Genomic DNA, 12660 nt, shown 5'->3' with positions numbered 1-12660 from the left:
AAAAGAAAATAATATAAAATTTAAAAAATAAAAATAAAATTTAAAAACAAATAATAAATAATATGCAATAAAATTTAATTTAAATAAATTAAAATATAACAAATTACAAATAAAACAAAAATAAATAAAATCGTTTATGATGAAACCCTCGGTAAGCAATTTACATATCGTCGTTTAAAGTACAAAACCGCGTATCGTCATTCTGCAAAACCGCGTAACTGGCATTAGCTGCCAAAAATTGGATTTGCTCACACAAGCTCTTGGCTCAATCCTTATCCATTCGTCCTGAAATATACTAGCGAGAAATGCGATTGCTTTATAAAAAAGAGAACCATTTTGAAATATGAGTGTTTTTACTATCTAGAAGATAATTTACATAATTCACATACGCGGTTTTGCATTATCTTGATACGCGGTATTGCCTTTTGTTGATCCGCGGTTTTGTACTTTAAACGACGATATGTATATTTATAAAGTCTTATCATACCGTCATACTTTCAGAGATCGTAAATATAAATTATTATTAGATTTTTAGATCTCAAAACGATGGCCCGCTTTTAACTTTAAAATTATTGATTTATTTTATGATTAAGAAACCCCGTGGGTTTTTTCATATAAAGCTTAAGGGATGATTTGTCTCATGTCTTCATGGGATTTTTTACAGTTCCGGCCTTTACAGAATTTGTTGGGAATTTTTATATTTAATGAACCTTTCAAATCTTAACTTTTCTCTTTATCAGCGCCTGAGAGATAAAAAGCAAGAATTCGTTTGCTGAAGTTCCGTTAAAAAATGTTCAATACGTTTTCAGTTACTTTTATACATTCATACTTAGGTACGTACTTACACATAAACATATGTAACGACGCAATGTTTTAACACTGCTGGTGATATCTGTCAAATTCGGTTGGGGGATGTGGGTTAATTGCATTTGGCACACATGGCATTCATACACCCTCGACGTTGCTACATTTGCCGGTGTTGCTTTAGTGTATTCTATGAATATGCATATCATAAACGTGCTTGTAGCTTTGTATATTACATGAGTTGGCGATCCGCGGCTTTATATGCATACTCAGAATAAAATAATGAGTACGATTTTTTGTAGAACTATTCTCAAATATACCGACATTCATGTACCTACATACATATGTATGTACAATAGGGTGCCCATCGAAAATGCCTTTTTTTGGAAATTTCAAGACCCTACTCCCTAATTTTATTCGTTTTTATCAGAAATGTTATTGCCTATTTTTATAGGTTGTCTAAAGATCATTAAGAGGAGGTCGCGACCTGTCGATTTACGTCTGAAAATACGATTTTGTATGTGGTAAGAAATTACCAAAAAAAGCATTTTCGATGGGCACCTTAATGTTCATACTTAAGGACATGGATTTAATTTTGAACGATGTTTAAGGTTTGTGTGGTGTACGCATGCAGATGACTTATCACTCGGTGCGTTGGCACTCCCCAACCGGCTGAAATAACAGTAAGTATGCTGTCACATGCTTCTGTGACTTTGTTTTTTCTGCATGTCTACCCCATTTCGCCAAAAGAAAACTGGAGCAGCACAATTGCTTTTTATTATGAGCTTAGACCTCATATTATTTAGCATACATACATATGTATGTATATTTGTAGCTCACTCATATGTACATATGTACATTTGAATGCGCTGGCATTCCGATGTCGCCTTTCGCATGTAAAATAATACTGTGGCTTGTGAAATAGTTCAAATAATGGAAGTGCAACTTCATACATACATATACAACATAGTACTTTTTCTTTGTTGAGCTTTTACGGAAATTTATTATGCATAAATACCATCCAATTAACATTAAAAGTGTGCAACCATAATGCGAGTACTTACAACAAAGAAACTTAAACATTATCTTTTTATAGATACATAGGTATGCACATATATTAATGATCTTCAGTAACTTATTGGTTTGCTTGATTATTTACTTATGTACATTTACATATACATACGTATGTACAAAGGTATGTACGTAAATATAAAAATAAGTATGCATGTATGTATTTGTGTATGTAGTTAAACATTGCTACTTTCAAAGAAGAAAGTACAGCGTTTATTTAATTTACCAAAGCGGGTAACAACAGATAACAATTAGAAATTATCTCTAATTAAGTTATGCGGGCCATGCATATATGTACATATATATGTACACGTACATATGTATGTATAGTACTTCAAGCACAGTGTTATCTTGCACAAACAAAAGCAGATTTTGTCATTAGCTGATAAGATTAGACAACTCAGAGAGGTCACAGTGGAACGCATGTATATGTATTGACTATAGACATTCAATAATGCAAATATGATCGCTTTTATTTTCTAATGGAGTACTAATATGTATGTACTGTACATATTTCTAAACATCATTAAATCTTATGATGTCGATAAATTATGGAGCTCAGAGACTTAGCTTAAGTTCCGATGGGTGTCAGTGTTGTTGTTGTGGTTGAAGCGGCTACTAAACTCCGTTCGATTCGGCTCATCCATCAACGTTGTCCGTCTAGTTCAGCTAAGGGAAGGCCGAGAAAGTGCGCGACTTCAAAAGGTGCTATCCATAGGGACGGGGGGCGTTAGCTGTGTGGGGTTTTGGGGACATGCGAAGAGGTGCCGTGAGAGATGTAGCGACTGTCCGCATATCGAGCATTGATTGGGCACATATTCGTTGATTCTGCTCAGGTATGAATTTAGTCTGCTGCTATAGCCAGAGCAAAGTTAGACTATTGCGGTGCGAGTCTTCCGAGGCAGACAAAGTTCTGTCCCGTCCAGTCAGGTGGTTGTGTGCCCATAACTGCATTCACAGGTCGTGAATGCTATTTAGGTCCTCTCAGTATGCAGTTGGGTTCAGAGGTTGTGTTATGAACCTCTGGACTTCGTTCGTCAGTTTGTAGAGACGCCTTCTGGCACACTACCAGAAACTGCTTGTCGAGCATGGTGTTATGCTCTTTAATAGGGATCATCCGATGGTTATTCCCGCAGGCTAAGAGTTCAAGGCAATATCGATTTGTCGATTTGTGCAGAAGGGAAAAACGCAAAGTTAAAACATGTTTATTGCCATTGTTAAGAATATCAACAAGTTACTTTGTGCCTTAACCGACTCCTTTTATAAACGCCAAGGTCAAAGAGTGCAGTTGTTTTTCATAAAGAGCTGAAGTGGATTTATTAACCCAATTCGAAAAAAGGATCGGATAACTTTTGACCACATGAACTGTTTCGGTTCTTTTCTACCCGAAAAGTGGTATCTCCAGCGTGGTCCCATATTAACGGTAATCCGAAATTGTTATATGAGCATTTTAATTTGTTTATATTTTTTGCTAAAAAAAAATTTGTTTTAAATACTCTTTACTAAGGGCCGTTTTGTCAAGTAACCTGTAACATTACAGCTCAATTTATATTTAAAGGTTGCCTTTAAATTTATGATTGTGTATAGCACTTTATTATCGGTTTTAAATTGACTTACAACCAAATATCAAAAACCGATAGTAGAAATGCTTAACTTTAGACATAGCTTTATTTTTTATCCAATCTTTAAATATAAAGTGAGCGTTAAAGACAAGGGTTACTACGGAAAACGAGCCTTAATGAGCTTTAACAAAATTTGGTATTTTTCAGTAAAAATGCATTTAATCATTACACATATTTACCTATGTATAAATAAAATACCATAGTATAACCCATGAACCAAAAATCGTTGGTTCATGAGTATAACCCGCTTACCTTCATTGCCGAACATGCTCCATAATTTTGAAATTAAAAGCCCCATTTTGTTGCCGCTTTTGAGTTTCCTTTGCGAAGCAAATTTCTTTAATATTGCGGTCACTTTTTAGTATTTTGCACGTCAACTTTAGTAGATATATTTGAAAACCAATACATATGCAAAATTCAAGTTGCTAAAACAAGTATTTACGCGAATTCCAAAACCATATCCAGATACAAAATCGTTGAGCGAATATCGTTTCCCACCAAAAACACTCTAACAATTCCAAAGTTTTAACGATGGTAACATAACAATGACAAGTTTCATGCCCGTTGGCCCGTAGCTACAGTGGTACTGGCGTAGACCAACTGTTGACGGTGGCGCGATCGTTCGCGTTTCCGTTCACTTCTCGCGCAATCAAACGACGTAAATTGGGTTAAATTGCGACAACCTCTCAAAAACAGCAATCGACGTTCAAATCGCCGTGGTTAACACTATGCGAATTAAAAGGCTGTAACTATGAAATAAAAAACTAAAGCAAAAACTGAGTTAAGCAAAATATGGTTAACTCGTTACTATTTTTATATCATCTAAGCGGTAATAGTTCCACCAACAAGCTGCTGACCAACCATTCCAAAAGGTGTGTAGCGTCAATGGCTCGAAGCTCTTGATGTTACGATTACGCAGTCTTAAACTCTTTTGAACTTATTCCAAGTTATTTTATACCCGTTTTCGGGGTGCTATATAACTTTCACTTTCGCTGCTTTTAACTTTATGATTATTTATCAATTACAGCCAGAAAACTTCCAAAGAATTCCGAAGGGCTACCGAAATTTTAGACACGAAAGGTACTTGTTTGCTTTAAGTTGTACGCGGGGAGAAAGCAATGTGTACGGCCAGCAAACTTTTTTGTTTATGCGTTTTTAAAACTTTTATCATAAAGTTTTCACTCAATTATTTGCAAAAATAAATCGAAAAGCTTTCTGCTTTTAACATTTTCCTATACTGGGAGCTATGGTCTCGCTTTTACAATCGATGGCTCACCAACTCCACTTTTTCGTCAATTTGCTTAATCAAATGCACATTTCTACAAGTTAATTTTCGATCCGAAAACATCGTAGAATAATTGGAAACTAAACAAACTCAAAAATTACCATTCGGTTGCATTATCAATACAAATCTTAATTAAATTAATAGAAAATTATCTCACACACTTCATGTAGGAAATGTCACGAATGACTGAAAGAAACTCTCTGGCAAAAATAAAAACCAAATGTCAATTAAAGTAAAACGTCAAACGTCAATTCATTGGAATTCTTGGAATCCATTGGAATACACTACCGGAAATCATTAGAATGCACTACCGGAAGTCATTGGAACTACCGAAAGTACAGGATGAGGCGAAGGCAATATAACGACAATGGTGATGCCAGAGTATGGGCTAACAACCGATTACAAGGTTGCATTTATGGCATAGCAGAAGTATCTTTATTAGTGTGGTAATAAAAGTGTGTTTGCATTGTTCAACTTTGCGTTCAACATTTGCGTTCAACTCAGCGCAGGGTTGCACGAAAAAAAAGTTGAATGGCTAAAAATATCAAAATATGAAAAAATATCAAAATATTCGCCATAAAAAGGTGTTTGCATTGTTCAACTTTGCATTCAACTTTTGGTTGAATGGCCTTTCAACTAATCGATTTCAACAAAGTTGGTCGCCAGCCAACATTTAGGCATTCAACTTTTTTTTCGTGCAACCCTGCGTTGAGTTGAACGCAATTGTTGAACGCAAAGTTGAATAATGCAAACACTGCTTAAACTGTGACACTTGCGATACAGCAGGAGTGAATTTTTCTTCATTCTTTTCCATCAATACCGCCGCTATATTATGTTGAAAATGGATTATGAAGTAGTGGTAAAAAAAAGTTTAAGGTTCAGCGTAAGCCTCCGCTCCACACAAGGTTTTTCGACAGAAAATTTATCTCGATAGTGTGATCTAGGCGCACTGTTTTTTCTTACTATTCCAAATAAATTTTCAAAATATTTGCTATACTCTGAACAATAGGCTGGTATGCAGCTCTCAAGAAAACGGTGAACAAAAAATTTCTATTATTTCGTGTGGGTGTCTAAGGAATTTTGACAACTGATATCTCACAGCCTGTTGTCTCACTCTTTCCTCAAGAAATAAAGAAACGGGCATATATTTCTGTTGCAAACCTGGGTTAAGACAACCTCTTTTTTCATCAAAAACTTTAGAAACCCGTAGTAGAAAGCGTAGCAAATCCCTACGTACTGCCTGAAGGAAATTTGACTTAAGAAAATTTCTTAGTCATTTATTGTACGTCGTTTTATATGGAGTTTTTGCTTTTCTTGAGAGCTACACACTGGCCTTATACCTGAAATTTTAAAATAAACTTACAAAAATATAATTTGAATTTGCTCTTTTAATTAGAGTAACGTTTTTATTGAAGGTATTGTATATGGACTTATTTATAATAAATAACTTGTACAGAATTAATAACAGGTTTGGCGAAATATTTACATTTATTCACATTTTTTTGTATTCTTTTGCTTTATATTAGCCTTTTTTATGATACGTACGCACATAAATATATAATTGTTTGCATAACACAGCGATATTGCCAAGGATTTGCCTTAGGTACACTTCTTTATTATATACATACAATTCATTAATCCAATTTCCAGTATTTTCAAATTTTTCCTGATTCAGATATTTTTAAAAACCAATTAAATTCGATGAACTGCTAAAATATTGCCGTTGCCCTTTTCTAAAATAAAGAATTATTGAATTAATATTGAAATGTCATTAATAGTTGTCTTACTTTATCTCGAAGTCGTGTCCCTTTAGTGATTTCAGTAAAGCCAAAGCTAATATTGCCCCTTGTCCAAGTAAAATATATCCGCGCTTCGTTTGAGTGTCAGTGCTTGTTCGAAAATCATCCTCTTTGGCATTTATATCGACTTTTGATTGCATCTGCCGACCGCTAAAGGCCACGTTGACTGCACCACCATCTAAACGTCTGAAAAACAAGGATTGTTCCTCACGACCATTGCAGCGCTGTACTTGTGTCCTTTCTACTGAACGATAGTCCATGCGCATTGTTGAGACATTTTTTTCGCCGTCAGCAACGCGCAATGAAGCGTTGCGCTTGTCAAGAAGGCTTGTAACTTCCCGTTCCTCACGATCCCCGGAAAGCCTGTTAGCGGCGAAACGATTTTCGCGTTCATTATGCCTCTGTGAAGCAGATATATCGCCTTCTCGTCTTTCCCACTCATTGGCACTACTGGCAATTTCTCGTCGTTCCTCACTCTCATCGAAATGCTTTGTACCCACACCATGTTTTACGTGATCATCAATCCTACGAGCTATTCGTCGTTGTAACTCATGTACCCGTGCGTTAGCATCTCGTCGTCCATCTTCTCGTCTTTCTGGCTCATTAATGTTACTATCGATTGTTCGTCGTTCTTCGCTATCATCAAATTTCTGGCCTAGCTCTCGCCGGTCTCCAAGGGTTCCGACGCGTGTGATAGCATCTCGTGGATCTCGTCTTTTCCTCTCATCAAAACTTTTATCGATTGATCGTCGTTCCTCACGCTCATAAAACCGCCCGCTAGCAGCAAATTGTTCAGCGATTACATTTCGACGGTCCTCTCGGTATTCAGCGCGTGTTGTAGCATCTTGTCTTTCGCTCTCAGCAACACTCCTTACATGTGGTCGACGGTCGTCATGCTCATTTAATCGCCGAGTTGGTTCTCGTCGGTTCTCGCGGTTATCAGCACGTACTATAGTGCCTCGTCGTTCGTCTCTTCGTGATTCTCGCTCAATTACGTCACTGAAAATTGTTAGCCGGTCCTCACGATTGTCTAAACTCCTTGGACTAAGAGATAGATCCTCGCGGTAATCAAACCGCTGGGTTAATTCTCGTCGGGCGTCATCGCGTGTAATAGCATATCGACGTTCATCTTCCCGTCTTTCTCGCTCATGAACACCTCTGCCGATTGCTCGCCGTTCCTCACGCTCGTCACGTCGCCTGGCCGCAGCTGATCGTTCCTCGCGATCATCCAGTCGCTGGATTAATTCTCGTCGGCCCTCACGATCTTCACCGCGAGTAGTAGCGTCTCTTCGTTCTTCTTTTCTCAGTTCCTGTTCAGAAACACTCCTGTCGAATATTCGTTGTTGATCACGCTCGTCCGACCGCCTGGAATCAACTGATCGTTCTTCGCGATCAGTAAGGCGCTGACCTAGATTTCTTTGGTCCTTAAGGTTGTTAGTGCCTACAATAGCATATTTTCGTTCCTCTTCTCGTCTTTCTGGCTCGTCAACACTTCTATCGATTGTTTGTCGTTCTTCGCGCTCACCAATTCGTTTGGTAGGAGCAAATTGTTCTGCGCTAACATCTCGACGGTCCTTCCGGAATTCAGCGCGTGTGGTAGCATCTTGTTCTTCGTCTTCTCGTCTTTCGCGCTCAGCAACACTCCTGACATGTGATCTTCGGTTATCATGCTCATCTAACCGCCAAGTTGGTTCTCGTCGGTCCTCACGTTCGTCTAACCGCCGAGTTGGTTCTCGTCGGTTCTCGCGGGCATCAACGCGTGCGATAGCGCCTTTTCGTGATTCTCGCTCAATTACTTCATTGGCAATTGTTAGCTGGTCCTCACGATTATCGAAACTCTTTGGACTAAAAGATAGATCCTCACGGTCATTAAATCGCTGAGTTAATTCTCGTCGGGCGTAAACGCTTGCAGTAGCATATTGTCGTTCATCTTCTCGTCTTTCTTGCTCGACAGCCCTTTTTCCAATTTCTTCCCGTTCCTCACGGTCATCAATCCATCTGGTAGCAGCTGATCGTTCCTCGCGATCATCAAATCGCTGGGTTAATTCTCGTCGGTCCTCGCGAGCTCCAAGGAGAGTAATAGCGTCTTTTCTCACTTCATATCGTCTTTCCCGCTCACCAATTCGTTTGTCGATTGTTCGTCGCTGCTCACGCTCATCGAACCGCCTGGAAGTAATTGATCGTTCTTCGCGATCAGCAAAGCGCTTACCTAGATTTCTTCGGTCCTTAAGGTTGTTAGTGCCGACAATAGCATACTTTCGTTCATCTTCTCGTCTTTCTGGCTCATCAACACTTCTATCGATTGTTTGTCGTTCTTCGCGCTCGACAATTCGTTTAGAAGGAGCAAATTGTTCTGGGATAACATCTCGACGGTCCTCCCGGAATTCAGCGCGTGTGGTAGCATCTTGTCCTTCGTCTTCTCGTCTTTCGCGCTCAGTAACACTTTTGCCGATTTCTCGCCGATCCTTACGCTCAGCAACCCGTCTGGTAGCAGCTGATCGCTCCTCGCGATCTCGTCTTTCCCGATCATCAATTCTTTTGTCGATTGTCCGTCGTTCCTTATGGGCATCAAACTTTCTGGTAGTAACTGATCGTTCCTCGCGATCAGAAAAGCGTTGACCTAGATTTCGTCGGTCCTCAAGGTTTTCAGCGCGTGCGATAGCATCTCTGTGTTCATCTTCTCGTCTTTCTCGCTCAACACTTCTGCCGATTGCTCGCCGTTCCTCACGCTCATCAATTCGTTTGGTGGCATCTGATCGTTCTTGGCGATCATCAAACCGCTGGGTTAATTGTCGCTCGTCATGACTTTCAGCGCGAGTAGTAGCGTCTCTTCGTTCTTCTTCTCGTCTTTCACGCTCATCAACACTTCTGCCGATTGTTCGCCTTTCCTCACGCTCATCAATACGTATGGTAGCAGCTGATCGCTCGTCGCGATAATCAAATCGCCGGGCTAGTTCTCGTCGGTCGTCACGGGCGTCACGCGCATTAGCGCGAGTAGTAACATCTTCTCGTTCTTCTTCTCGCATTTCCCTCTCATCAACACTTCTCTCGAGTGTTCGTCGTTGATCACGCTCATCCAACCGCCTGGAAATAATTGATCGTTCTTCGCGCTGAACTAGATTTCGGCGGTACATAATGTTGTCAGCGCGTACTATAGCATCTCTATGTTCATTTTCTTGTCTTTCTCGCTCATCAAGACTTTTGCCGATTGTTTGTCGTTCCTCATGCTCATCAATTTGTTTGCTAGCTGCAGATCGTTCTTCGTGATCATCAAATCGCTGGGTTGATTCTCGTCCGTTCTTACGGATCTCAGCGCTATCGAAAACATCTCGCAGTTCACCTTCTCGTCTTTCGCGCTCATCAACACTCCTGGCATGTGCTCGTCGTTCCTCACGGTCATCAATACGTTTTGTATCAGCAGATCGTTCTTTGCGATTAGCAATCTGTCGAGCTAGTTCTTGGCGGTACTCATGGGTTTCCGCGCGTGCTATAGTATTTCTTCGTTCATCTTCTTGTCTTTCGAGGTCATCAAATCGCCGAGCTGCTTCTCGTTTGTCCTCTCGAGCTTCAGCGCGAGTTGTAGCATCTCGTCGCTCGCCTTTTCGTGATTCCCGCTTATTAATACTATTGGCAGTTAACCGTTCCTCACGGTCACCGGAACTCCTTGCTCTGGCTGATCGTCCGTCACGATCATCAAACTGCTGATCTAATTCTCGTCGGTCCTTACTGGTTTCAGCGCGTGCTACAGTGTTTATTGGTTCGTCTTCTTGTCTTTTCTCCTCATCAATACCTCTGGTAATTTTTCGTCGTTCCTCACGATCGTCGAAACGCTTTGTACCAGCAGATCGTTCTTTGCGATTATAAATCCGCGTGGTAACATCTTGTGGTTGGTCTTCTCGTATGCCGCGCACATCAACACTTCTGGCATGTGCTCGTCGTTCTTCACGCCTATCAACAATTCTTGTAGCAACCATTCGTTCTTTGTTATCATAAAACCTCTGACCTATTTCACGTTCATCCTCACTTGCATGAGCGAGTGCGGTAACATCTCTTTGGTCCTCCCGGATTTCAGCGCGTGCGGTAACGTCTCGTCGTTCGTCTTTTCGTTCTTCTCGCCCATATTCTCGTCGTTTCTCACGATGATCGGTAGCAGCTGATCGTTCCTCGCGATCTCCAAATCGCTTAACTAGTTCTCTTTGGTCCTCACGGGTTTGAGCGCGAGCGATAATATCCCGGCGTTCATCTCCACGTCCTGCCCTCTCATCAGTATTTCTATTATGTGCTCGTCGTTCCTCATTATCCTCAAAAATCCTGTTAGAAGCAAATCGTTCTACGCGATCTTCAAACTCCCGTCGGTTCTCACGGGTTTCTGCGCGTTCGTTCATCGAAATTACTCGCCGCTCATCGTTATTGTAGCGCCTGTCAGCAGTGATTCGTTCATCGCGATCATTTAACTGATTGTTTTGACCCTGTTGACCGTCATTGCTTTTGTCTGAACTGCGCTGTTCCACATACTCGTTGCCAAGTTTGGTGGTACTTACAATATTTTGCTGCTGTTTATCAGATTTGATTGGGCGATATGTCCTTAGTGTGGCATCAAAGTCTGTATTAGTAGATTTCCTGTAAGACGCATTTTCTCGCAACCAGTTTACATCACCGTTTGAGTATCGACCACTTTCACCTTCGAAACGTTCATAACAATATTCACGGTCGCAAGTGTCCGGCTCAATTCGAGCCAAACTGCTGACTACAAGTAGGTAAATGACAGTTGCCTTCAACTGCCAATACCCAAATCCCATCTTATCGTTTCGCTTAGTTTACTCTTTGCTTATCCTTTTATGTTAGAGTTATAATATTTATATACCGTTTTTTATTTAAATGCTGTTTGGCGCACTTGGAATATGTCCTTGTCGGGCTATTCGCTCTGACTTGACTGACCTCCTGAGGGAATTTTTGCCGCTTTTATACAAATCGTTAGCTCGCAAAGCCGACACCATTTGCGATTCCGTAGTCAAAGAAGTTCTCCGATTTCTTCCTTCTCAGTGAACTTCAATTTAGCACTGATTGATTGAATTTTCTTATCGCACATGTGCACCACTGCACTTCAGAGAATAATGTGTATGCATCTGTGTATGTGCGTTTTTGTGTCGTTATGGGTTCTTGTAATGCTGTATAAAAAATATTAAATATCTAGTTTTATGAATGAACATTTGCAAATCCTTGGCAATGACGTCAATGAAAAGCCTGTTTTGAATGTCAAGGATTTTTTTGCGCTGTGGAAACAAAAATCGCTGTACACAGTAAATATATTTAAAACGAATCACTGTCAAACTTAAGACTGGACACAATGTACGAAAAAGGCTTTATTTGAATCTTAGAAAAATTTTCTAAAATAAGAATACCTTGTTTATATGATCCATGGATCCTTGTGGACTTTGAGACAAAATACATGTACATTAGGGTGATCCAAAAGTACAATGCGAGAAAAGTAAAATCGGAATTTTTATGCTCGCACCCTCTAGCCTTGACTATATAAAAAAATATATATATGCACCCCTGTTTTTTTTTCAATCCAAAAATGTTTAGAGGTCACTCAAATCATTCAAAGTTTCCCGTGCATTTTATATGGGAAGAACTATTTTTCGTAGAAATGGAATAGAATCCTTAAAAATCAATATTTTTCATTCGGAAAACTCTATTTCTCATCATAAGATAAAAAAAATACCCAATTTTTTATTTAACAAGTTTTTAATATAAGCAATTTTTATGGGTCACCCCATTCTCCTGAGCGCTTTGAACAACCTCTAGGTATTTTTTAGTATTAAAAAAAATAACAGCGGTATAGTTTTTTTCGACATAGAACAATCCTAGGGGATGGGATAACTAAAATTCGGACTTTGCGTATTTGGGACCATATCGCCGTCTTCAAAAGGGGCACAACTCAAAATTACACGTTTGTCATAATGGTTTATAAACAGAAAATTTTTATGAAAATGTCACTTTATAAAGTCATTAAATTTATTTTATTTTTTATGAATAGGGCCATAAACTTTTACGAAAGTTTGTTGATTTTTTTTAA

General features: G+C 39.4%; 2 protein-coding genes across 3 annotated transcripts; both read right to left on the bottom strand.

Annotated features, from left to right (window-relative positions):
* Nucleotides 1-3749: 3749 nt before the first annotated feature.
* Nucleotides 3750-4973, bottom strand: LOC118753336 (ADP-ribosylation factor-like protein 5B; the record flags this gene model as incomplete). Its single annotated transcript, XM_036488211.1, is given in 2 exon segments — nt 3750-4246; nt 4306-4973. A coding segment is annotated over 1 exon segment (46 nt), but the record flags the coding sequence as incomplete, so codon positions are not given.
* Nucleotides 4974-6220: 1247 nt separating this feature from the next.
* On the bottom strand, nt 6221-11832 carry LOC118753334 (trichohyalin-like). 2 transcript variants are annotated; one of them, XM_036488209.1, is made up of 3 exons: nt 7167-11832; nt 6570-7118; nt 6221-6515 (listed from the first exon to the last, which is right to left on the bottom strand). In XM_036488209.1, exons 1-3 carry the CDS (start codon nt 11378-11380, stop codon nt 6464-6466), a joined length of 4815 nt encoding a protein of 1604 aa, XP_036344102.1. In that variant the 5' UTR covers nt 11381-11832; the 3' UTR covers nt 6221-6463. The 2 variants fall into 2 exon arrangements, with proteins under 2 accessions (XP_036344102.1, XP_036344101.1); XM_036488208.1 differs by having other exon boundaries at nt 6570-11832.
* Nucleotides 11833-12660: the final 828 nt, after the last annotated feature.

The sequence above is a fragment of the Rhagoletis pomonella genome, unplaced genomic scaffold, assembly GCF_013731165.1.
Source record: "Rhagoletis pomonella isolate Grant_MI unplaced genomic scaffold, Rhpom_1.0 Rhpom_scaffold_02364, whole genome shotgun sequence".
Taxonomy (NCBI): domain Eukaryota; kingdom Metazoa; phylum Arthropoda; class Insecta; order Diptera; family Tephritidae; genus Rhagoletis; species Rhagoletis pomonella.
The sequence above is the reverse complement of the archived record's forward strand: the minus strand, read 5'-3'. Positions and strand labels throughout refer to the sequence as shown.

What these genes read in the sequence shown, in the direction of transcription:
- LOC118753334 (XM_036488208.1), bottom strand. Translation starts at nt 11,380, where the DNA reads ATGGGATTTGGGTATTGGCAGTTGAAGGCAACTGTCATTTACCTACTT. An exon ending in GGACACGACTTCGAGATAAA is followed by an intron (nt 6,516 to 6,569) that starts GTAAGACAACTA and finishes TCTTTATTTTAG; the next exon opens with AAAAGGGCAACGGCAATATT.